Source organism: Vidua chalybeata, chromosome 3 (genome assembly GCF_026979565.1).
Source record: "Vidua chalybeata isolate OUT-0048 chromosome 3, bVidCha1 merged haplotype, whole genome shotgun sequence".
NCBI lineage: Eukaryota > Metazoa > Chordata > Aves > Passeriformes > Viduidae > Vidua > Vidua chalybeata.
Window position 1 is genome coordinate 88,599,780 of NC_071532.1, and position 25,317 is coordinate 88,625,096.

The 25,317-nt window shown below is 39.2% G+C and overlaps 1 protein-coding gene across 1 annotated transcript; it reads right to left on the minus strand.

Moving 5' to 3' along the window:
• Nucleotides 1–567: 567 nt before the first annotated feature.
• Nucleotides 568–25,128, minus strand: BEND6 (BEN domain containing 6). Its single transcript, XM_053938306.1, has 10 exons — nt 25,085–25,128; nt 22,799–22,950; nt 11,746–11,974; nt 11,503–11,648; nt 10,893–10,991; nt 10,356–10,533; nt 8,826–9,043; nt 7,314–7,506; nt 5,374–5,512; nt 568–2,752 (listed from the first exon to the last, which is right to left on the minus strand). Exons 3-10 carry the CDS (start codon nt 11,939–11,941, stop codon nt 2,485–2,487), a joined length of 1,437 nt encoding a protein of 478 aa, XP_053794281.1. The 5' UTR covers nt 11,942–11,974; nt 22,799–22,950; nt 25,085–25,128; the 3' UTR covers nt 568–2,484.
• Nucleotides 25,129–25,317: the final 189 nt, after the last annotated feature.

Here is a 25,317-nt window from a genome sequence, read left to right on the forward strand (position 1 = left end):
TCACTTTTTGTCCTTTGTTACAACATTAAAATATCTCCTTCCATTTGTTGTTCCTTTTGTCCAGAATACCCCCCTATCTCCCTGGCCCATGCCTGGGAGCAGGTCCCCCACCCTACCATGAAACTCCTCCTACACCTTTTGTGGTGAGCTGCCAGCGCCACTGGTTTTCCTTTGACAACTCACCAAGGCAGCAGAATAGAAAAACACAAAGTGCAGCAGGATCTGCAGCGCTGCAGCAGCCACAGGGAGAGCAGCTGCTCACCTCAGTCCCATCTACCTGCCCAAGGGCTTCCACACCTCCTGAAGGGCAGAGCAGCTGCAGCTGTGTGACATCAACTGTGACAGCTTTGAGGTTAGAGTGCCCTTGTAAGGTGGGCCAACTCCTTCCCCAGGTAAAATGATGAGCTTTACAGAAGCTTCAGAACAATTATTAAAGAGAAAGAAAAAAAAAACCAAAAAATGAGTGAGAGAAAAACCCCAACCTTGTACGTTTGAGTGTGCCACAGAGGCTGATGTAAGAAAAGGCCCATTAGACAGTGAGGACAATAAAACAGCACTAAAACATAGTAATGTTTCATTTTATTTGATAGAAAGTCACTTCAAAAATATGATTAACTATATACATTATTATATATGCTGTACATACAATTACATATACAAAATTTACATAATAGCAAATTTCCTTCTGTTACATTTTATAGATGGTAGTTAATAGCATGAGATAGAACTAACATATTTCATACCTGCTTTCATCCTGATCCTATCTACAAGGAATTGTTAGGTGAGAGATGAAAAAGGATAGCAAATCACTTAATTTGTACCCTAGCCCACAAACAAGTCTTCTCCACAGTGCATTCTATTAATGCCTTGCTCTAGAACAGTTAGATTTGCAGTACTTCCCTTCAGCAGTATTTGGCTGATAACCTTATCTTCAGATTTTTTTTTCAGTGTTCACTCTCATATTATTTCTAATTTATTTCTGTAACTCAGATGTCCTGAAATCTTCCTTAAATCAAGCTAGATTTCTTCAGCTTAATGTCACTTCATTTTTCCAATCTGATTTGTTAGTTGCTTGTTTGCCATGTTTGAAATAGATTCAGCTAATAGTACTCTCAGTTCTGGGAGAAGTACACTCAAACAGGAAAGCCATAGTCCCAACCATTCTCTCCTTCCCATGTCAGCACATTGGAAACCTGAAATCAGTCACCAAGGGAAAAAATCATAAAACCACAGAATATGCTGAGTTGGAAGGGACCCATCGGGATCATCAAGTCCAACTCCTGGCCCTGCACAGGACACCCCAAGAGTCACCATGTGCCCGAGAGCATTGTCCAAACACTTCTTGAACTCTGTCAGGCTTGGTGCTGTGACCACTTCCCTGGGGAACCTATATCTTCCAATCCTCCTCCTAAGGCTGTTATAGGGTTTGTGTGACTGCCAGCTGCTTCCTGGAAGAAGTGGTGTCAGATCTCAAGGGGAACTTGCCCAGATACTGGGATTTTTCTGGTCCTCGTCCCATGAGGAATTTTCTGCCTGTCCACCTTTTCTCTAAGCAAGGGGTAGCATGCCAAAATCAAAACCCAGGGAGTAGAAACTGGCAGCTCTGCCCTTTACTAGTTGCTTCTGCTGAAGTGTCCTCTATTTCCCGACTGAAAGACCAGGCACCCTTATCCTATGGACCTGATGGTCAGGGAGGGAGAGGGAGTAAGAGCTGCCAAACCAGCAGAGTACCAGCAGCAGAATCCCTGTAAGAGAATGGCTTCCATAACTAAACAGGCTCTCCTGGAGGACTCTTCCCTGAGCTACAAAGGAACATGGCTGCTTCCATTACCTTTTCTACTTTGAGAGGTTAAAAAATAACTGCTTCTTTCCTGTGGATATCTTGAAAGTTGTAGTTTCATTGGCCTAAGAAAGTTATTTTGTTTTCCAAGTTATTAACAGCCTTAAACATCTATTTCATTTCTTCTCTGCTCATGTGGCCCTGTGCTTTCTACTCCTGTACTGGCCACAGTCTTCATTTCACTAGGAGATCTTTCTATTTTCTCTCCATATCACTATATCTTTTTTTACATTAATATACAAGAACTTTCTTTGATCAGTTAAGCAGTTTTCCCTCAGCTGTCAAGCTGAAAGCAAGGGGAATTATGGTTCCTCATATATATTCTTTTGGTAGTACTTTAAATAATTTTTTCTAACTAAGGGGAACTCTACTTGTATTCTTCAGTACAAGTTTTAATTACTGCATAACATGCATATATCTTATAACGTCTTAAATTCAAATATATTAATATGCCTTCAATTTTTTTTCTAGACTATGGGATTTTTATTTGTTTGAGAAAAAAGTTCTCAGGCTCCTATCTCTGTCCGCTGTTGTACAATTTAGTACAATTGTTGTACATCTAGTACAATTTAGATATTATTTCTTTTTTATTTTATACGGCTTCTTAATCTCTGTTGAGCACATGAACTGGAATGAAACACCTGTTATTCCTTGTCTGAATTCCTGAGATCCTGTCCACAGCCCTGGCTGGGAGAGGGCGCTGGTGAGCTGCTGGCGAGTTGAGACTCCACCTTAGAAGAAGTGGGTTTGGAACACTCCTGCTGACCTTCTGGGGTGGGAGGTGGACGAGTCAGGCAGCTGTCACTTTGCTGAAGTTGTGCATTAGCAGCTGGTGAATCATCATCCTGCTGGTCTTGTGTACAAGGAGGAACAGCTGAACAGATGATGCCCTGAGGAGCAGCTGTTGAACCGCTGTTGAGACAATTTCTAACTAAGTTTGAGATATTAACATTAAATGTACAATTAGTATTGGTCTTAGTTTTCAAGCTGCAGAGTTTGTTTATTAGCTAGTTAAATAGTTTTCTTCACTGTCACATTGCCCTTTTCCTTGTTTCACCTCAGCTTCATGGATCTGAGATGAAAATTTGTCTGTCGCATTGGATTTGTTTCCATATTTTTTCTCTTGGATCATAATTCTACTCTGTGGAAAGGTGGAGGAGGTGAGTAAGGAAGAATAGCAGCAAGGGAGGAAATAAAAGCTGCAGCAACACCAGTTTTTAAAGTTAGTAACTTGTTTGGATAAATGGTTATTAAAGGTCCTGCACAACAGAATTTTCTCTATCCCTCTCTGTACTTCATTGCTGGAAGGTGGACTGAAGGAGTAGTAGTGAGATGATGAGCACTTTTTAATTGTCTTACTTTTCTTACAGAGAATGTGTGTCATCTGAGTTATCTTGATTACCTAGTTGGTGATTAACTGCTTTGACAGTGAGGCTATGCTTAACAGATATAAAAAAAAAAAAATCATTATAAATGCATAAATTCAAAAGACACTATTCAGGCAATATTTGAATTGGTCACAATGGATGTTGGACTCGATTTTACATAAACACTGATCAATAACAGACATAAGGGCATTTTTAAAATATTGAAAGGGCATTTTTAAAATATTGGGTTTATATTGGAGGGTCCATAAGCAATATTTAATAACAACCCAGAATTGTTTTAGTATAGTCAAGGTCTTCCTATCAAGGCTTCAGGAATATTGTGTATATCAGAAGACTCAGGAATTAGCAAAAATGTATGAATCCATCTGATGGAGATAAAGATTTAAAATATTTAAGATTTCAATTCTTTCAAAGATGACAAAATCTGTGGTTTTGTGCTGTTGTTTTTCATGTCTGTGTTAAGGACAAGGAAAAACACTGCAGTGAATCATTGCACACTTTATATTACAAATACACAGGACCTTTAATTTATGAAGTCTTCTCATCTCTAGGAGAAAAGCATTAACATCATAAGCTTCATTTTTGCCAGGCTGGTGCATTTGTTTATTGTTTTCAGATGGAAAAACCTATGTATGTTGATTTTCCTAACAGATATTCTGTAAGTATTTATCAAGTAATAATTCACAGATCCCTGGTGGTCCATGGAGTACTACCAGGTGGCTTAGAAAGGAATTTTAGAATCAAAACACTACTACTTTTCAAACATTTGTATCATAACATAGACAAATATCTTGGGCTGCTTCTTATTTGTTGGGGATAGGTTTTTTTGGGGGGGCTTTTTGTTTTTGTTTTGTTTTGTTTTCTTATGAAATGTCTTACAGTTGCAAATTTAGATTTTAAAAACATGCAGGAGAGAAGTGAACCAGGAAGAAGAAAAATGCTACTTCAGTATAGGAAGTATACTTCAGCATACTTATAGTAAGTATAGTATATACATACTGAAGTATATATAGTCTATATATACTGAAGTATAGTATATTTCAGTAAGGACAAATATCTTTTCCCTGTCACCCTATTTTTATCTCGTCCCGTTCCTTGCTCATTTCTTATCGGGTTCTTGAAGAGAGGCTGAGGCAGCTGAGCCTGTTTAGGCTCTAGAAGGCTCAAGCTGACCCTATCTGTGTGTACCACTGTCTGATGGGAGCGTGTAACGTAGATGGAGTCTCTTCTCAGTGGGGCCCAGTGGCAGAACCAGAGGCAAGGGGCAGAAATGGAAACACAGGAGGTCCTGTGTGAGCATCAGCCAACACCGTGAGGGTGGCGGAGCAGTGGCGCAGGGTGTCCGGAGAGGTGGTGGAGTCTCCACTTTGCAGATACTCAACCACTGTGCATGGCTCTGAGCAACCTGGTCTGGGTGACCCTGTTTGGAGCAGCAGGGGCTGGACCAGCCAACCTACAGGGGTCCCTTCCAGCTCCACCATTCTGTGATATGTACATTTGGAATATGTAGAAACAGTACTGTGCAAATAGCTGACTTCATCGACCGTAGCCATGAGTTTGGTAATTTTGTATTAGTTTCACTCACAAGGCAAACATGTCCCAAATAGGTAAGATATTATTTAATAATTTCTCTGACCCAATAATTTAGACTCTTTTGGCAATAAAGGATTGCCAACTTAGCTCACCTACAGTACTCTTATAAATACATACAAAAAAGAGTTGTGATTTTCCCTGTATTCACTTGTGGGTTAATTGGGGTACAACAGGTGACATGAAAATGGAATTGACTGGTCTATGGTGAGCCAGAGAATAACAAGAAATATGAATAATGTCAAATCTAAAATAGATATATTCAGCAAAGCAAGTCCATGTGTTTCCTTCTGTTTTCTCTTCCTGTAATTTAATAGACTTGTTATGCTTTGCCTGGCACCAATAACTATTTTTGTGCAGTACTGTTAAGCTGGACTGCTTCTGTATTATGTACTTTTTGTACAAGTTTATGGAAATATTTACTGGCTGGGAAGTGTCTATACCAAGTAGGTAAATATATATTGTTATCTGAATTTTAAGACTGCTTTTAGATTTTATTATTATGAAGTAACATGCAGATTTACACAGTGCAGACATTTTTTTAATTTGACTTACCAAAAGCTATGTTTCTGAAAAGCACCTGAGTTAAGATCTTTGCTTGAAATTGGCTTCTTGGTGCAATTGTTCAGTTTTTGTCCCATCATTCGCCTAATTAAAGCATCATCTGTGTTTGGAAACAACTGTTTTGTGATTCCTGCAAAATAAAGAGATGATATATGTATATGGACCTTCCAAATCAGGGAAACAATATATAAAATATATTTCTTGCATCTTTTAAAGTTTCAGCTACTTCAGCTTCCACTTTAGTTACTTCACAGTCTTCACAAACTCCTTCATAGATTTTACACAGCTCCTGTTTTTCTTTGTGCCTTCCACATTGCTGTGCCTGCTCTTGGCAGACTCAAAAGGAACTCCAGGGCCACAAGGGCTTCTGTAGCCAGTGATTTGTTTGCTTGCTAATCCTCTGTCCTAATGTTCTGTTCTTGATCAGAGTCCTTTTCCTATCCTCATCAGTCCTTAATGACTCTGAATCTTACTCTTTTTTTCTCATTAATTTTCATTTGCATGTGATGTCACTTTTTCTAAAAATTTCCCTTCTGTTTTGCCTGGCTACATTTTTTGAATGCAATAATAACAGGACTCAACATGAGGAATGTCATTCCTGCACCCTTCTTCCCATCATTTTCTCTCCCCTTGATTTCTCTGCCCTTTAATTTCATTTTATTTTGAAGTCCTACAATTTCCATCTTCTTTAAATAATCTGATTTACTAACTCATTTTCTACAATCCTAGAACTCCCAAGCTTTCTTCTCATTTTTCTTTTTCTCTTGCATAATGTTGACACTTTTCTGTTTAAATTCAAGAGTATTCTCTTCTACCTTAACAAAGTTCTTTGATTTCTTTATAGGCTTTGCCACTGAATTCTCCACAACATGCCGTATTTCATTCTCTGATTACCTTCTCTGATTCCCTTTTCAGTTTTGCCTAGGCTGTAGTAGGATTTAGAATCATTTAGGTTGAAAAAGACCATTATGATTGAATCCAACCATTTTTTCTCATCCCATTAAATATTTTTCATTTTTCTCAAATGTCATTCTGAAACTGTCTTATCTTACTGCCTCTAAATATATTTTTACCATCCTACACACTCTTTCCTTTTTTCTTTCTTGACTTGAAGCTTTTTTTTTCTAACGAGGTTCTTAAGAAAAAAATGTTTTTTGCAACTGATAACTTTTGAAACTGCTGGCTAACTTCAACAAAACTGTCCTAAGGTACAGGAACTGGAGATAAACCAAGAAGGGAACCAAGAGAACTGCAAAGTCCAAGGGAATGGCAATGGGGGAGGAATTATAGTACAGTAATTAAGGCTATATTGTTCTAGTATTTAGTCATAGGTCTGAATCCAATTAAAATTTGGCTTCATATGCTCACAAAATACTGTTTTCTTTAAACCTAATACTTCCATCTGAAATTATTTTCTGTCCTATGCACCAAAGATTTTCTGCTGTAAACCTCAGCATAAATCAAATTTTGTTTGCTTCTCTGATCACTATTTCTGTCTTCTATACAGTCTCATTTTGCCTCTAGCACTATTAAAAATGTCAGAATTCATAACATTCACTAAACTTCAGAACACAGCAGACATAATTTAAAATTTGATCCAAGCGTGTCCTCTTTTTGCCTTCCCTTATCTGTTATCATTGTGCTCCAAGTTTGACTGTTACAAATTAACCTTGCAAGGGCTAAAACAATTTACAATATCACTGTTCCTGAGCAGTCACCTGAATAAAACCCACAGAATTCACATAATACTACTACATTGCATTTCACTGGCAGTATTTTTAACAGATGGTTTTAAAAAGCATGTAGCTGAAGAAGGAAATAGGAAGCAGCTCATCACCAGAGTAGACCAGCTGCTAAGCACGACAGCCCCTCCCTCCAAGAAAGCCCCCTGTCATGTCAGAGCCGCGTTGAGTAACTTAAGAAGTCATCACCTATGATTTCCTGAACTTCATTCTGATTCATAGCTGGTTTTGCCGCTTTATCCTTTGAAGAGGAGGACTTTGCACCTGTCAGGCTGTGTGTAGCCATGTATTCATGTGTATAAAGTGCTTGCATCAAGTCATTTATAAATTTTTGAGGTTTGCTCTTGTTACAAAGTGCAATCTGCCACTTTTCGATCTTGAACTGGAAAACAAAATTGGTCATAGGCATAACTACTGCAGTTTTCTAGAAATATTATATACTATTACCACTGAAATATCTTTTTCACTTTCGATTTCTAAACCACAATCTCAAAAGTCATCTCTGCAAACAGTGTGCTTGAGATAACACCACACTTGCATACTGCTCAGCATTTGGGACTATACACACAGCTTGATTATTTTCCAGAAGGAAGGGGCAGACTAAGGACCCCATGCATCCTAGCAAAGCCTTCACCATCCTTATTACTCACTAGTGGAGACAGGACATGTTCAGACATAGCAAAATCCTTCTGCTTGCTCTCCATGCAGGCTGGCTGTGGTCCAGTTCTGGCATGGTTTCTGTACTGCCTTGGTAGCATGGCACAGTGCCCAAGCAAATATTCCTGCCTGCGAGCAGACATGCCCTAAGAGCTGTGACATGTGGTCCTGGGCTTTGAGAGTGGCTTCTGCATGCAGTGGTGGTACAGCCAAAGAGCTTGAACTCTCCTAATAGGCAGTTTTGAGCAACCTCTACGAAGTAAGGCAGGCTGCTCAGAAAATTAGGTCTTTTTATTTCTTTGAAGATGTTAGGTCAAATTCTGTGGTTTCCCATATGCAGTCAAAACATACCACGATAATTCTTTACAGATTTCTTTGGATTTTAGCACTCCATGACAACACTCAGGAATGATTTGCATGGATTAGCATGACCCAATGCATAATAACGTTTATGTAAATTGTGAATGCCGACACTAGAATAATTCTTTCAGTTGTGCCTTCATTTTTTTCATGTACAGCCTCTGTGCCTTAGATTTCTCAATCATGTTCTATTATAATTGCAGAGAACAAGGGAACTTCTTTACTCAGCATCTCTGTATACACGTATTTCTACTTAACTGCTAGCCAGTGTCTGGAACAGAAGAAGAAACATAGCAGCCTCCAATTACAAATTAACAGTTTGAACAGACTGCTGGTATTCATCTTGGATTATCTTTGAAATACTATTATTCCCCTTTGGCATCCAAACAATTAGGCTGGAACTTATCCCTGGATCTTGTTATTTTCATCATGTATCTGCATTCTGCCCTTTGCCACAGATATGCAAGGCCACTGAAATTAAAGTCAATTTGAGAATATAAAGGACACTGAATAAAAGCTAATGCTTCTCATGGAAAGAGCATTCTGCACAAAAAGAGCTCTTTAGTTATGTTATCAATGCAATGATGACAAATTATTTTACTGATGGTTATTTTTTATATTATGCTATAGCAGTAAACTTTATACTGTATAAAGTTTCATGCCTGAAATTGCCTTTTAACTGACCTGTTTTTCAGTCTGTTGCTCCTCATCTTCCACATTCAAAGTTATTGGTGAGCTGGAGTTACTATGCATAGCTGCATAGGAATCTGCTAATGGATTGTGAGATGCCTTCCAAACAGCATGTGGATGCAGACTGGACGTAGGTGATGTCACTCCCCCTTTGAGCAGTGCTTCAGCCATCCCTACCAATTCCTCAAAATGAGAGACTGCCTGTGGCAACACTGAAATCACATGAAAAGTGGGGGGTAAAATAGTAATGGAAGCTTTCAGACTCCAATTACATAAGCAGGGATATTTTTGCAATTAGATTCCTGTCATAATGAGAAGGCTAAGAGGAACTATTAGTTTATGCCCATCCTGGCACAAAACAAACTATTTATCTTTTTTCTTTTTACAATTTCAAAATCTCTACAAGTCCATAAAGTTATTGCATATGGGCTAAGTAATGTCTGATTTTTTTTTTCCTTCAAAGAAAGTACACAGATTGCAGAGGCTTTTTTTTTTTTAAGCTATAGAGAATATGTTTTAAATACTCTTTCCTCAAAGTAATATTTTCAAATATAAACTTTTATTGCATCCATTAAGAAGAATCAATGCAGAGCAAAAAGAAATATCAGCAAAATACAGAATCACTAAATTAAATAAAATACTGTAAAAGACTAAGATAATTGCTCAGGATGCACGGTAAATTGACTTATGTGTGAGAAAAGTTGTCAGACACAAAGAAAATGTTTACAAATAATATTTTAAAAGGTGGAGATGAATGATTCAAACCAAGATGGATAACACAAGAAATGCAATCAGGTGGAAATTAAAATTATAAACAGTTGCAAAATCATCTGACAATAAAAAAAAAAAAAAAAAAAAAAAACCCAGATACCACCACATTGTCTAGGATGGTGTAGCTGGCACAGAAGGGAGTAAATCCTCTTTAAAACTTATTCACCCACTAGTGGTTTGAAATTTTGGATTTAGTTTTGGCTGCCTCAGAGTAAAGGACAGGGACAAGTGAGAGGCACTTCAGAGATGATCACTAAGAGATGAAGGGTTCATTTACAAAGGAACAAAATTTTTCATCTCTGGGAAAGAATTAAATTTGGTGCATCTGAAACTAACTCAGATTATCAGTAATGAGGAATTACCAAAGTAATTAGAAATTAAGTAATTTCAGAATAAATGAAATATCAATTGATCAAGAAAGACTGCTAGTAAATAAGGGTCGTTGGACTGGTCACTGAAGTATTTGAGCTTAGCCAATGGTTACACAGCATACAGAAAGGTTCTCTTGGGAACAACTGGCAGGATTTAGACACATTTTTCATTTCTAACTCTATGATTGCATGGCCTCTGTGTAAGTCAGTAAGTGCTGCTGGAATTAAATGCTGCCATGTATCACAGACTGTGATGCTAATGGTAGGCCTTGATCATGTCAGGTGCTTGAGCATCCATAATTCCCATCCAAATGGCCTCTTATAAATCAAGCTTTTCCTGACCTTCAGGCTTTCCTCTTCATCAAAATACTCCCAAAATTACCTTGAAGCATCACAAGGGATTGCCTTAGGCGGCAGTTTTCTCTCATGGTATCTGTCAGCTTCCTCTTGAGACTTTTAATTTTGGCACATAGTTCCACCTTGGAGAGTTGAAATAAGGGCTCTTCATCATCACTGCTACTTTCACTATATAGAAAGTTGCTTCCTGAGTATGGTTCTCTCTGAAAAAATCCCAAACAACTGTGATATCTAGAGCAACAACAACATAAAATCAAAGCATCAAAACTAACATTAAAATATCTGGCTAAATCAAAAAATTCTCTTGTATAAACAGACTCAGTACATTTTAATAAAAGCTTTTATCAAACATAACTATTAGTATTCTTATTAAAATTAAAAATGAAACATCAGTGTAATATGAACTGTTAGGTACCTTTGTCTGTTCTCTATTCACCAATTTTCCAAAGCAGCATCTTTTAGAACTGTTAACTTCACTATGGCAAAAATCCTATGCCTCCCTCAAAAATACCCTTCAGACTGCTTTTGCTTGATACATTAAAATTGCTGAAAAGATGTTTACCTGTTTGTTAATTAAAGATGTTTCAAGTTGACTTAGGATGTTGGCAGGAGCAGATGTCTGCAATGATTTCTTTCTTTTTACATGTTTCATCATCTTCCCCTGTAAAAAGTGCATAACAGTGCCTTTGCATTCCTATAGAGCCTTTCATTACAGTATTTCATAATATACCATAAGTTTTTATTCACTGTGCACTTGACAGTCTTGGTTACTAGTTTCAAAAAATGTATCTGTAACTTTGCTAACTGTTATGTTTTCCTGGCCTATATTTTGTCACTGCATATCTCAGCACAAAGCACACCTCAGAAAACCTGGTCTCTTCCCTTTTTGATGCACCAGTCAGATTTCTGTCTTATGGGGGAAAATGCAATGGAGCTACAGAGCATCAAAGCCTTGAATAACACTCATCTCTTGACACAGAAAAGGACAAAATCCATTGGCCTAAGTAATTACTCTGACAGGTTATTGTGCTGAGGTACCATGTGAAGGCTGCCTGTATTCCTACCTTTACTATACATCCTTTGTGTGTTATATCATGAAGAATCAATAGTTGCAGTCTATTTCATTCCTTTATGGACCTAACAATATAAGGCACATAAAGACACAAACTCACCTTTTCTTTATCCAGGTCACTGTCCTCACTTTCTGAGAATATCATTTCTATCCTCTTCCTCTTGCCTTTTCCAAGGACTTGTATTTTTGTAATTTCATCTGCTCGTAATATCTTTTGCATCATTTCCACTAGCTCTTGGGGGTCATCTGAAGTGATGGAAAGGAAAAAGACCAAAGCACAATCAGGCAACTATACCTTAAAAGCAGGTTTCATAGCAGACAAGTGTTCTGGAACTGCACTCACCACTCATGTACACAACTTTCACCAGGTGCTTTTCTGTCTTTCTTTCTCCCACAGGCCAGTTTACTAGTACATGCTCATTAGGTTTCAGAAGTCTTTCTAGTTCATTGTCATCACAGGGAAGGTCCTGTATCCATGAAGTCTCTCCAATTTGCAGTGAATTATCATTTACAAAATCAAACAGTGTGAATTTTTTCATTGTTAAGTGGCTTTCTTGTCACACAGATACTTCCTGAAGGACATCATAGGAAAAATAGCAGTTACTGTATCATGCCACAGGGATGTTACAAGAACCCTTTGAAAAGCCCCAAAGAACTCTCCTTTTGCTGGATATTGGTAATTACCTTGTATGAACATATCCTAAGAAAGTGAAAACTAGCCAAGCAGTCAGTTGTATCCCCCTTGAAAGATGGGAGATGGTCTGTTTAACACCTGTACACCAGACATTTGCCTCCAAAACTGCACAGAAAACAGCTTTCACTCACAGAGTCCTGGCTTCCATATTACTTCTATGTTCAATCTGGCTGGGATCTCTACTGTTACTACATTTGTCTCAATAAAATTTTTAGTCCAGCTTCTCACTAAAAGATGCAGGTGTGATAGAACCTTTCCCTAGAATGGAGGAAAGTGCTAGCTATTCATGCTATTGAGTGGGAAGTATGGTTATCATTTCATGGTCAGGAAGACAATTGCAGCCACAGAAAACCAACCCAGAACTACCCAGAACAACTGAGTGGGTGAGGTATGACACATCCTGGCAGTGGAAAACTTGATGTACAAAAGAAGTGACAGGCTAAGGACTCAAAGAGAGCTGGGCTGCTTCATGAGGAATAACAGCAACAAGGAGAACCCAACCCCAAATATACAGTTAAATCACTTGCTTCATAAAACAATGCTTTTAAAGCAATGTGCTGTTCTGGGTTTTTTAAAGCATTGAATTTCTCTACCAGGAGAAGGGAACAAGTCATACTTTGAGCTTTATTTTCCCAATTAGGATGATAGCTTTTCATGGAAGTATAAATCCTGCTGGAAATGTAACCATTTCTTTTAAGTGTTGCCATTGTACTCAGAGAAGATATTTTCTACTTTAAAATTATTAAATCAATACGTAGAAAATCTGATTTTCAAACCTGAGTCTTCTTTCCAGCAAACATATGGTCAATTCATAAAGGTGAAATACTTTCACAGAGCTGAAAACTCATGAATTCCTAGATGTGACAGTGTGATTTGCGATTGACTTGGCCTCAATCAGTCAGAAGCAAATTTAGTGCCTCACAAAGAGGCTGTCAAAAAGGTAACTCAGTGCTAGAAAAGGAGAATTATGTGGGGCTATTATGTCAAAGTGAGAATATCTGGCTGCACTGCTCTATGAAGTAATGTCAATTTGTTTGCAGAAGTCCAGTTTGCCACTATTCCACACGTCTGTTCTATGCCTCAACAGAGCTGGATTTCCATACAGGGGTGAACTTGTTAATTTGCAAAAGACAGCTGCAGTCCTGTCAAAGTGTTTACTAATACAATGGGGCAAGCAGTATAGATAAGAAATCACCATTAAAGTGAGTATTAAACCAGTTTTATGCAGAATATGCTTAGTGTGACAGTAGTAGGATTGCTAAGTATTGCCTCACTGGAGAAAGGAGACTGTGTTTGCAAGAACTGACATTATTTTTCTTTAAAGATCAGAAAATATCCATCACATGCAAATTCTGGAAGAGGAAGCAGCCTGACTATCTCTGCCCAGCCAGACTCATTAGAGACTTCATTCTGCCACTGATCCATGCTGGATGGATCCTCATTACACAGACAGGGATCATTAAAATGAATAAACATATAGACAAAACAGAATCCAAAGGAACAAAAGTTCCAGCACTGACCTCACTATGGGCAGGTAAGGTCCAAACTGGAACTGCGTGTTTGTCTGAATAACAAAATACCAGATTTGAAACAGGTAGAGTATGCAATCAGTTGGGCATCAGTATTCTTCCATCTTTTTCAAAATGCTTTTGAGTATATACTTCACTCAGCTTAACATTTTTCATCCGGTTCAAAGATATTACTTCTGCCTCTGATCAACCCAGCACGGCAATCTCCACCACCCAGTTCTTTGATTTTCAAATGAAGTACTTTGATATTTCCCCCCTTGGCCTTGGCAGTTGTGAGCTACTTCTTTACCCTCCTAAAAGCCCACATAAGAGCCACAGAATTGCAGCAAAGTTAGAGCTGCCAGTGTGCTAAGTCTAACAACTGATGGATTGACTTCTATATTTTGTTAATGTTTCCCTGCAGTCCTCTAACAGTTTGTCTTTTGTCTCTCATTTTGTATTAAGACAAATATTCTCTAAGCCATGGGACATCCATGTGGTCTGAACTTGTACAGGGTTAGCAAGCCAGCCCAGGATTTCCAGAGGTACACTGAATATACAGGCTGTTCACAGCATGCAGGCAAGTGATGATCCCCCACATCAGGCACCAGGGCTAGTCCCGTACACACTGTGCCAATACCATGCACATCAGTACCAAGTCCAAGAGCTTTTGGAAGGTATCAGACTTGCCTACATTTTTAAACAGCTTAATGGAGCCAATGGAAATGTGGACTTCTGGATGTTCAGATTCCATGAGAGCAGCCTGTTGCCACTGGTAGACATTGTGAAGCACATGGACAACAAAATATCTCGCACAGTCTTTACACCAGGCAAGCACCTGGATCCATGAAAATGCATCCTGCCTCTTTAAGCTAAGGACAATTTTTACCGTGGTCATGGCAAGATGTGGAGCTCAGCAATTTATCTACATTATATATAAAGTTCTTCTGAGCTGACAAGATTCTTGCCTGTGGTCAGAGGGTGTACTAACAGCTAAACCAATTTCACTAAGGGCCTTAACAGCTGCCATATTCTCTCAGCATGCTCAGAGAAGGAATGTCCAAGGCAGGAAAGCAGCTGAGGGGCAGCAACAGCAACTGACCAGGACCCCCTTTTCTCTGCTGCAGCTCTACTGGACATAAGCCCAACTGCTCGTGTTATGGAAAAAATGATGAAATCATTGCCAAATAAAAGGAACAGAGTGTAGTAGTTGATTGTAAATATTTTTATGCTATGGAGCAATGCCTTCAGCTCCTGCAGTAGACATTAATCAAACTATGTATTTTTACAGAATTTATTGTGACAATCCATGAGCCCTGGGGATAACACCTAACTGTCTGCTGGCATCATCTCTAGCCAGTGATTAAAGGGAATGGAAAGGTAGAACAAAATGTCACTAAGAAGGAAAAGGAATAGTGAAACACTTCACTTTCTGGAAGAGAAGTCCTGCAGTGTTTTCTCACCCTGACCTCCCACAGGAGTCAATGTGAACCTTGTCCAAGGACTGCTGGAGATGCTTTCCTCTAAAATTTTATTTGCCAAAACAGATCAAAGGCAAAATATAATGTATCATCAGAAAACAAACAAAATAACTTGGGAACTCGGATTAATGTTACCAAACTTTTACTGCCTTAAAAAGGGGAGGTTGTCTAGCCACATTTGGCTCAGTCACTGCAAAAAGAGAGGTGATTCATTTCACCCTATGACACGTGTCTAAAAGACAGCAGATGACTTACTGTCTGGGAGAGCCTATTTCTCTCCACCAACTACTCAGTGACTATAAAGTTGGTGTGTCTTCTTACAGAAGCTGGCCTGGTCCAACCCATCTTGTATCACATTTTTATGGTTTTGAACAGATTTTGAATAGTAGGATAGATTCCAGTAGACCAGCAAAAGTTAGAGAGCCGAAAGGATGGCATAAAAAAATCTGTTAAAGTGTATCTGGTTCTCTGTTTTAATTTTTTCTGACATAGTTCTGCAAATCATCAAGTAAGATTTCTGACACTGAATGCTTTGTTCAGTGGTTCATTTGGAGGAAACATTATCATTCACAGGCATTACCCTGTGTGCAGCTACTAACCACAAAGACATTATATGACCTTTGAAAGCCACTTATGCTTTACAAGTTATTTAATTCTGCTATATGATCAATTTGAAAACACTACTGATTTGAGTAATACTGAAATACAAATTTATGATTTTTCACAATTCTAGGTCATTTGTAGAAGGGGAAAAAGAAAAAGGAAGCAGCCATATAATTTTAAAGTTCTGCAGAGGAAACATTAATTGGACTCTTAATTTTTACAAACTTGTTAACACCTCACATACTGCACAAATTTGTAATCATGATATTGTTACTAAGCAATACAAAAAGCCAAAACAAAACCACACAAGAAACCCCAAAGCCACCAAAAATCCACAAAGGTCACTTAAAGACATATCTCACCCTTTGTCTGACATAGTCTGTTCCATTCAGCCAGAGAACTGGCAGATGGCATGCTGAGATCATTATTTCTCTTTTCTTTCAGTAGACACAGTGCAAAGTGTTACAAGTTTACAACATGAGATTGTAAGTCTGATGAGTCTGATTCTCTTGGCTTAAAACAGGGCTTTGACACTGGTTTCAGCAAGTCAAGGAACTGTACCACAACCAAATACCACAGATCTACAATTATGTTAAATGGTCAGGCTTGCTACAGAGTTGCCTTAAATTGGTGAAGAAATGATGAGACTTGTTGAGAAAAACATGAGATGTGCCCCTGCCTATCTTATACCTGGCTCGAGCAAGGTGTAAGGACTGAACAATGCCTGGGTGAAGTGGAAGTCTCAGAGAAGCCCCAGAGAAAACCTGTACCTCTCTACCAGCCACTCTGCATAACCAGCCTTGTTATAAATATGCTCCTTTAAGGAGACAAAGATGTATTCAAAGACTTTCTAGTGAAGGTCAGACAGCCTTTACTGCCACCTCAGCAGGTGGAGGAGGACCAAAGTGTTTATTCTACCTTTTGTGTCAACTATAAATTCTGACTGAAAATAACTAAGACACTCATTAAGCCCTATTTGCATATTAACTTTTACATCCTAAGAATGCAAATGAAGAGAAATGAAAACACACCTTACATGTATGATCATAACACTCAAAACCCTACCTATGGCATAAAGGAAGGAGGGGTCTGGGGCAAAGAAAGAAAAAAAGAGAGAGGGGGAAACACCTCTGCTTCCTTGGGATCGGTTGATGGACTGTCCTCCTCCCTTGAAGGGATGCCTCTAGGTGAGCTTTGTGCCTTCAGTGCATTGTAAAGACCCGAGAATATTTTTATATTTCTCTCTATATACCAGTAATAGAACTCTGTCTCTATCACCTGCTGTAGTGATTCACTGTAGTTAGTGCAATCCTATCACCAGCAATCCTGAACCTGCTTTCCTGTTATTTCAGGAAACAATACTTTTTGTGAATCTGGACTGTGAAAGTTTTTATTGAACTCAGATCTATAGTATTGAACTGATAAACTGCACTGTTTTCAAGTCTGTGATCATACAATTTCTTACTGAACTCAACCAGGCTGGTAATGCTGAATCAGTTCTAATCAGAAGCTAAGCCCAGCTGCACCCAACCCCTCTGATTTCCGAGGCCCAGGTGGAATGCATTGGGATTTATTTTAGGCCAAGTATCTGTAACCTTAATGCAGTACATAATAAATACATAATAAAGCTAAGATTTTATTATGTACTAACATTTTATATTATTTACCCTCTGAGTTCAGCCTTCAATTATCCCAATTTTCCTTGGGAAAAAAGCCAAACCAAAAGCCAAACTTAACTGGTCTTAAAATAAATCTACCTCATAAAAACGTATTTATTTCCAATTCAGCATGATAAGTGGTAGTGACAGATTTGGGTTGTGTTATTTAGACTGTCACATTTTACCTTGAACTTGTCAGAATATTAAATACAATGTTGATGAAAAACTTGGGCTGCACTGAAGTCTCAAAGTTCCCAATAGCAAGTGTATGATGGAAAACATGACCATATTTAAATAAGTTACATGCCCTGTTGTAGATTCTAATCTTTTTTACCTGAAACCAGTGTAACATTTACTAATGGATTCAGTGGAACTAGGTGCTGTCAGAATACAAAAGTGTGTTACTGCTCAAAAGATTTACAGTGTAATATCTTAGTAATTTCTGAGAAAAGATGACTCAAAACCACAAATCTGCTGCTCTCAGCTGAGAAATATAGAGTACAGATTTTCCAGAATCGTCAGTATTGCTGTGTTCCAAATTCAGCTAGGAATCTGGGGGAGCATCTATCAGAACACTACTGCAACTCTTTAAGACTATAAATGCACAGAAATTATCCCACTTGTCTTCCACAGGAAGGATAAAACTCTATGACTTTATTCCTGATATTCAAGAGGTCACTTCCTCACTGCAGATCACTATCCTGGTGTGACTGTCTGTGAAATAACCTGAGATACTTTTCTAAGAAGTGATGCTATTCGTGGTAAAGCAGCAGCTCTGGCCTTATTTACCCAGATGGCCTCCTTGACTTTAAAGCCTCAGTGCATTTACAACTCACAGGATTACACAGAGAACTTGCTGCAAACCTTGTACCGCATTCTAAAATCTTTTGAGTGACCCAAGGAATTAATGAAGCCATTCTTATTTTTCCCAATAGTGCTCTCTTTCCACGTTTTATCAGCCTAGGAGTTCTATATCATAATATTAATACTTAAATATGCCAAAGTCCTTTGTAGGACTGTGGCTTAAATCAAAAGCTTGAAGAAATCTATTGGAAAAGCTCTGATTTTTGCATCAAACAATTAATTTTATTTGTTAAATTGAGTGATAGGAAAGGCTGAATAATGAATTTTTAAGCAGGTATATTCAGTACTTCTGGAAGTACTAAACTTTTGTTCTAACCAAAAATTTATTCAACTATCAGTGAAACATGGCATTCATTTTAATGGATTTCAAGATAAGCTAGCATCATTACTGGGTTTTCAGTACAGGATTCTAGATTTAGATGCTTGCATTTAGGTGTCACCTATGCACCAGGTGTCTTAAGTTATTGCTGTAATCACTGGAGATGCAGGGGGCAATTTGGCTTTCTAAGCAGGTGCCTGGCACTGTTATTGGCTTGGCCTTCAGCTGCTACTCTAGAAGTACAAATCTCCCACAGGGTTTTTTATCACAGTTGTCATCCTTTTGGAGATGTCTCAGCCTTGAGCAGCTCCAACAGTCATAAGTGTGAAGCCCCTACTCAACACAGCTAAAGCTTCCTGGAGGGAACTGCTGTAGGGCTCAATTCAGTAGGCTAAAAATAAATGCATGGTGCAATCTTAGATACCATAAGTTATTATGCCAGGCCTCCAGCTGCCTCTTCTGATGGGAGCAGACTTCCCACAGGACTTGGACCCTCTTCTGGGCTTACAATGGCGGTTACTAACTCCAGGCACTTCAAATGGCACTAAACACAAATTCAGGGAAAAGCATTGTTCTCTGAGCCTCGATGATTTACCTGAGTTTAAATAGGAGCCTAGATATCTCATATGCCTATAAACCATGCACATTTATTTATCTGTATTTTAATCCCATACTCAGTGAAAGATTCACATTAAGATAGCTTCCTGCATCTTACTTGGCATCTTGCTATCTTAATTCTACATGACAGATTAATATCTTTATTAAATAGCTATTTCACAGCTGACAGATGGAGAACTAATACTCTCTTCAATTTGCTTGTTTGTAAATGCCATGCACAACAAAATGTATTAACATACAGACCAAGAAATAAATCTCTATTGAACTGGATGAAATACCTATGCCACAGGAGTTTGAATAACCCCAAGAAAGCTCTTTGCATGCAGGCTAATATATCCAAACACTTAGAAGCAAGAAGTAGCCTGGAAGAAGAAACAGTCAACATGGCTCTGTAAAGTCAAACACTTGGCCATGCTCATGATGACCTGGCTTGGGAAATCCAACATAATCCCTTTTAACAGCTCCCAAATTATAAACATGAAAGAACAGTGATGCATCACCTATCTTGTCTAAAGATGTTTATGGGATCATTAGAGAAAGTTTGATCACATGCAAATCTCTGTTGAGGTGCAATAATTGTGCATTTGTTCCATGCAACAGCCCAAGCAGTCAAATAAACTTTTCCTAAAAGGCTGAAGAAATATTGGACATACTTTCAAATTGGACTTATTCAAACAAACTCTATGATAACCTGATATGAGAAGTTATAAGAAGATGCATCTTACTCTTTTTATAAGGTAGTAGAAACTATATCTTTCATTCTACCCCAAAGCATTACTGTTGGTGACATTCTCCCTTCAACATTTAAAAGCAAGAAGTGAAACAGCAGCTAGAAAATTCCAGGCTTGAATTTTGGTCAGTATTTAATAACTTAGCAGCATCTTTGCTATCTCTACTTCTATGTCTTTACTGGCTGTCATAGGTGAGTGATCACAGAAGAGAAGTCATGCCTGATTAATACTCAAAGTGCTTGCTCTTTTACTCCAAATCTCTTCCCCAGTTGCTCTGGTTTTGCAGCATTTTGATAGGTAGGAGAGAAAAAAAAAACCCGCATTACTATTAAAGGTCCTGAACTAGAAAAAGAGACATGCATATTGTCCTCTTACTCCAGGAAATGTCACTTCAACTAAGAGTAATTCTGCACACACTTCAGAGAATTGGTAGCAACGCATCTTCCCTGCAAGAATAAAAACCTCAAAACTTACTAGAGCTATTTTTCCCTTCCTGTAAATGTCTTTTTACGGTATGTAGTTCAACCTAACTTTATGAAGTAATATAATAGTGGAAAGACCAGTGTTGTATATCAGTCTGAAATAATCCTTAAACAACGTTCAATTATATAGTTAAAATACTAATGAAGTGCAATTCCCTCTGGGATGTAAGGCCACAGACAGATTGACAACTGCTACTCTAAACACTGCCAAAAATGAATACAGAGCAAATTTCAACCAAGGACAAAGGGGCACACTGCTGCTGTAATAAAAAAAAGTGCCATAGGAACTTCAGCAGTATATTTCCATCTAGGCTCAAGAACAGCCTCTCTGTCTACAAAGTCAATTTATGCCTACAGGATTCCTGCTAGCATTTTTCCAGCAATACTATAAGCCATGAGTGTACAACTTTATGGCTCATTCTCCACTTGATTTACATTCAGTCTCATAAGCAGAGAGAATTTAAATATGCAAGTTGTTTGAGCTGAGGAACCCACAAAATAAGGACAATTACCTCTACATATATAAAGCTGACAAGAATTTGGTTTTACATGGTCACCTATGAAATGTAGGTGGCAAAATGTTCCAGCCATGGAGGGGTTTAGTCTGTAGCCCTGGAGTTACAGAGTTTGGTCTTGGGTAAATCATACAACCTTTGCATTGATAGTTCACCTTGTCTTTTCAATGAATCTGAAACAACAATACATGTTTACCTAATTTCAAAGATTTTGTGAGAATTAACTAATGCTAGCATGCCTTTTAACCATATGAAGCACTGTATGGAGTAAACAGTTTAGCAAGTTTTGCAGAATGAAGATTTGTAATAACCCTCCTGAATTTAGAACATATAATTTCATGTGACAATTAAAAAAAAAAAAAAAAAAAATCTGTTGCCTATATCAAGCCAGCAAGTGTTATTCTTTCAACTGAAGTGTTTTATAAGGTTTAATCATCTACCAGAAACTCTCACAACATTTCCTATGGTATGTTTAAACTGCTAGTGTAGCACTGATGGCATTATGTAATCTGTGACTAGAATATTGAGGGGGAAAGTCAATTATTTCGTCAAAAGAAGTTGATGACACTCAGACACTATGTCTTCTGTATTTTATTTGCTTGCCTCTTTGGTTCTGACTGTATTTACTTTGGTTCTTGTTTGATGAGGAAAAACCCAAATATTTTGTTAGAAAGTATTAGATTATTAGAGAACCCTTCTAACCAGTTAAGTAGTCATTTAGGCAGAATATTTCACTCAATTCTAATTAATTAGTACAAACACAGTCCTTAAAGCATACCTACATGCCAGTGAAAAGAGATGATCTTACCCTTTCACTCCCTCAGCTACTCTTCTGAAATAATTTCACGCATTGTCTCGTATTCTTGTGTCCACATCACTAGATGCAGCCTGTGGCCTTTTTCCCCTCAGCTCTCTGGTACAGGGACTCTTACAGCTGCCAAATGAGCTCTGCAAGGCCTCAGCCTGCAGGAGCAGAGGTGCCTTCACAGAGCTGTGGGGTGCCCTTGAATCCCATGGCTCACACCAGGGGAGGCCAGCAGACCTCTGAAGGCAAGGTTTCTCCACTCAAAATGCCATCACATTTTCTTTTTGCCTTTTTTTTTTTTTTTTTGTCTGTCAGCCTAACCTATGGCACTCGGGTAGAATTTTTTGTTTCTTTTAAAAGGTGTGGCTGAACATTACCTAAATTATCAAGGAATATACACTGGCCCAGAGACTGTACAGTAATTCTCCAAGTAGGACAAGGGTAAGGGAAGAAAGGATCTCCTTCTTCAGTCTTGCTGGGCAAGACTGCTAAGTCAGAACAGGCTATCATGAGAGACCAGCTGAAAGAATATTTGAGGTCAGCATTGCCTTTTCTCTCTGCAGGAGGGCTGCTGCTGCTACAGCACGTTCCCTGTTCAACTCCTACATTAAACTGCAGGAGTTTGACACAATTTCCATGTTGTTTCCCTTCCTCACCAACTTGGGAAAATAGGAACTGCAGTCAAGAGTAACTGCAACCACAGAAACATCCTCCTGTGCCTTTCCACTTCCAAATATTTGCTGATCACCTGTTCTCTGAAGCAGAACTTCCCTTTTTGATCCCTCTGACCAAATAATTATTACCACCTCCTCTCTCAGCATTGCTCAAGTGAAAGGCTGCTTCCCAAAGCTTCACCTATGCCAGTGACTTTTCTCTGTTTGCCTGTGGTCCCCACCAAAACAAGCATCTGCAGGACCCTACATCCCAGCTGCTCACAACTCTGCAAAAGTGCACTCACATTATGTGTACTCTGAAATGGCAGCAGGACCCCTTGCTTATTGCAGAATCAATAACTGCCTTCTTAGATTATAAAACACTTAATTCCACTTCTCAACAGCTTCTGACCTCCCCTCCCATTTCACTCCCCATGATCACAGATAGCCTCAAGGCTTTGTTACCTTCTTCTTCTCTGCAATGGCTTCACCTCCAGGATTTCCCTTCTGAGGTCAAATCTCAGATGAGAGGTTTTGTTTTAACCTTCTCTCTTCATTTCTTTTGTCTTCTCTGTTTATCATCCTTAAGATTTAGGAAAAGTCCCCTAAAAAACATTCTGTAAAGAATCTTAGATTAAAAGTGTGATACATATACAACTTCTCTTAAATTCGCTTTATTATTATTTGGGGGATAAAAAATCTACCCACATATAATTTGCTTATTTTTAATGTGTAGTAACTTCAGCAATTTAAACTTTATTCACCATAGAAGTAATATTTTAACAACTCTACCATACCCTGCAGTATTTAACAAGTACAGGGTCGTAATGAATATAAAGAAAGCCAGAGCAGCAATTTGGTGCACATGTGAGATAGTTGACTCAAAAGCCTGGAGCAGCATCTCTCTGAAAAATCATGCATGTCAGCATTTCTTGCTCTAAACTCTCTTACTGTACTCTCTTTCGCAGTTGAAAAAAAAAATTAAGCAGCTGTCATGAAATTTATTATATTCTTTTGGAAAAACATTATCCTCAAGACACCAGTGAGCTCTAACTCTTAGAAGGGAAGAGCTATAGATCTTAAACTAAAAAGCTTTCACTAGAGATTTTTCTGTCAGATGATTTCTACACACTGTTACCTGAGAACAGTGTGAAAAGAACCGCTCCCCCTCAGTTCTCTGTGATTTATCAAGCAGCCACTGCCGTGCTACTTTTGCTCTATCATCCCACTCTGAAACAATAAATCAGTGCAGAGCTAAAGGTGTCAAAAAGTTTCCTGCTCCTGCAATATCCTGCAGCGTGGCACTGCAGCACGATGCCAGGAGGATCATGCCAATTTCCTTCATGTTTCACTGAGGTAACATGGACCATTTGAATAATCTCCAGGTAATCTGCATTAGAACCATTCTACTGCAGTGTACTGCGGTATTAGGAAAGATTTCAATATTGCACCACGTGATGCTACACAACCTTACAGCATTTGGCAGTTTCCAGGCAGTGAGGGAAAGCTTCGAATCCATGGCTGCAATGTAGCGACTTTCCATTTTACAAAGCAATAGGACAGACTATTTGGCTCACTCTGTTGGTGTATAGAATGAAATGGTAGAAAATTCCTGGAATAAATTATTATAGACCTAAACCCCCTTTTTTTTTTCTTTTTTTACTTACACCCCCTCCCCCGCTATCATGAGCATCTTTCGGTGATAACAGATTTCCTTAACCATAAGGGTACACTAAAGTGTTACAATGTTATTAACCTTAAGGGTACAGTGAAGTGTTACAATGTTACTAGCCCAGTGATAAATTAATTTCACTAATCTAGAGATTATTTTTCCTGTTCTTATTTAAGCTACCACAGACATATGTCCCTCTCTTTCCAGCTTGCATATTTTTTAGTTTAACTTAAATTTACACATATGCTTTTCTGCAGCTTCATGTCAGTCAAATAAAGCAGTAACATTTCAGTGTTTCTCCAATATTTAAACAGAGATTTTAATTATTTCTATGAAGTTTTGAAAATGTTCTACAGATTTATGTGCTCACATCAAAGATACATGAAAAGCATATGAGTTTTGCCTTGAGTGAACCTTTCCCCCCAGTAACATGACTAAATGCAAAATGGTACCAGGCTATGTTTTCAGCTAGTGATTTTTTTTCTGCGTGTCCGTGAGGGAGTTTAGAACTGTATTTCCAAACACCTCTGAAACAGTCTCTAAAAGTCTGGACTGTCACAGTAACAACTACAGAGGTAGAAACAGCGACATAGGTGAACTCTTGCTAGCGTCTGCATTAGCGACCTGCACATGGCAGGATTTTGATGCTGCACCGGCTGCGGCCCGGCGGCGAGGGAAGGGCACGGGGCTGACATTGGCTGCAGCGCGTTGCAGTTTCCTGCAGGGCGAGGGTCCCTGCAGGTGCTGCTCTGCGCAGCCCCGGCGCCTTTCGCGTAGGGCACGGCGGGGCAGCGCGCACACCGCCCCGTCCCGCCCGCACCCGGCTGCCCACTAAATGCCGGATTGGGGACACGGGGCAGCACCGCACCTGGTCAGGGCCCTGGTCACCTTGACAGGATGGATCTCGTTATCATTTCCCAATCCCTTCCCCCGCCACGAAACCGGCCTCGACCGATGCTTCGGGTCCAGGGTACGCCACAGACCCCCTTCACCCACGGACCTGCGCGGGCGCTCGCCGCTGCCGGCACCCCGCGCCCCTCGGTCGCATCCCATCTTTTCCCACGGGGGTCCCCCGATACCTCACAGCAGCCATTTTCCGATTCTCTCAGCAGCTCCAGCGGTGATGTTACCGGCCGAGTCTCCTCGGCGGCGGGATGCACCGCTCCGTGCTCCTTCCTCCCTCCCGACGCCAGCGGCACCTTCTTCTTCTTCTTCTTCTTCTCCTTCGCCTTCTTCCTCCTCCTCCTCCTCCTGCCGCCCCGCCCCGCCGTGCCCGCGCCGGCTGCCATGCGGCGCCCGGCCCCGCCCCGCC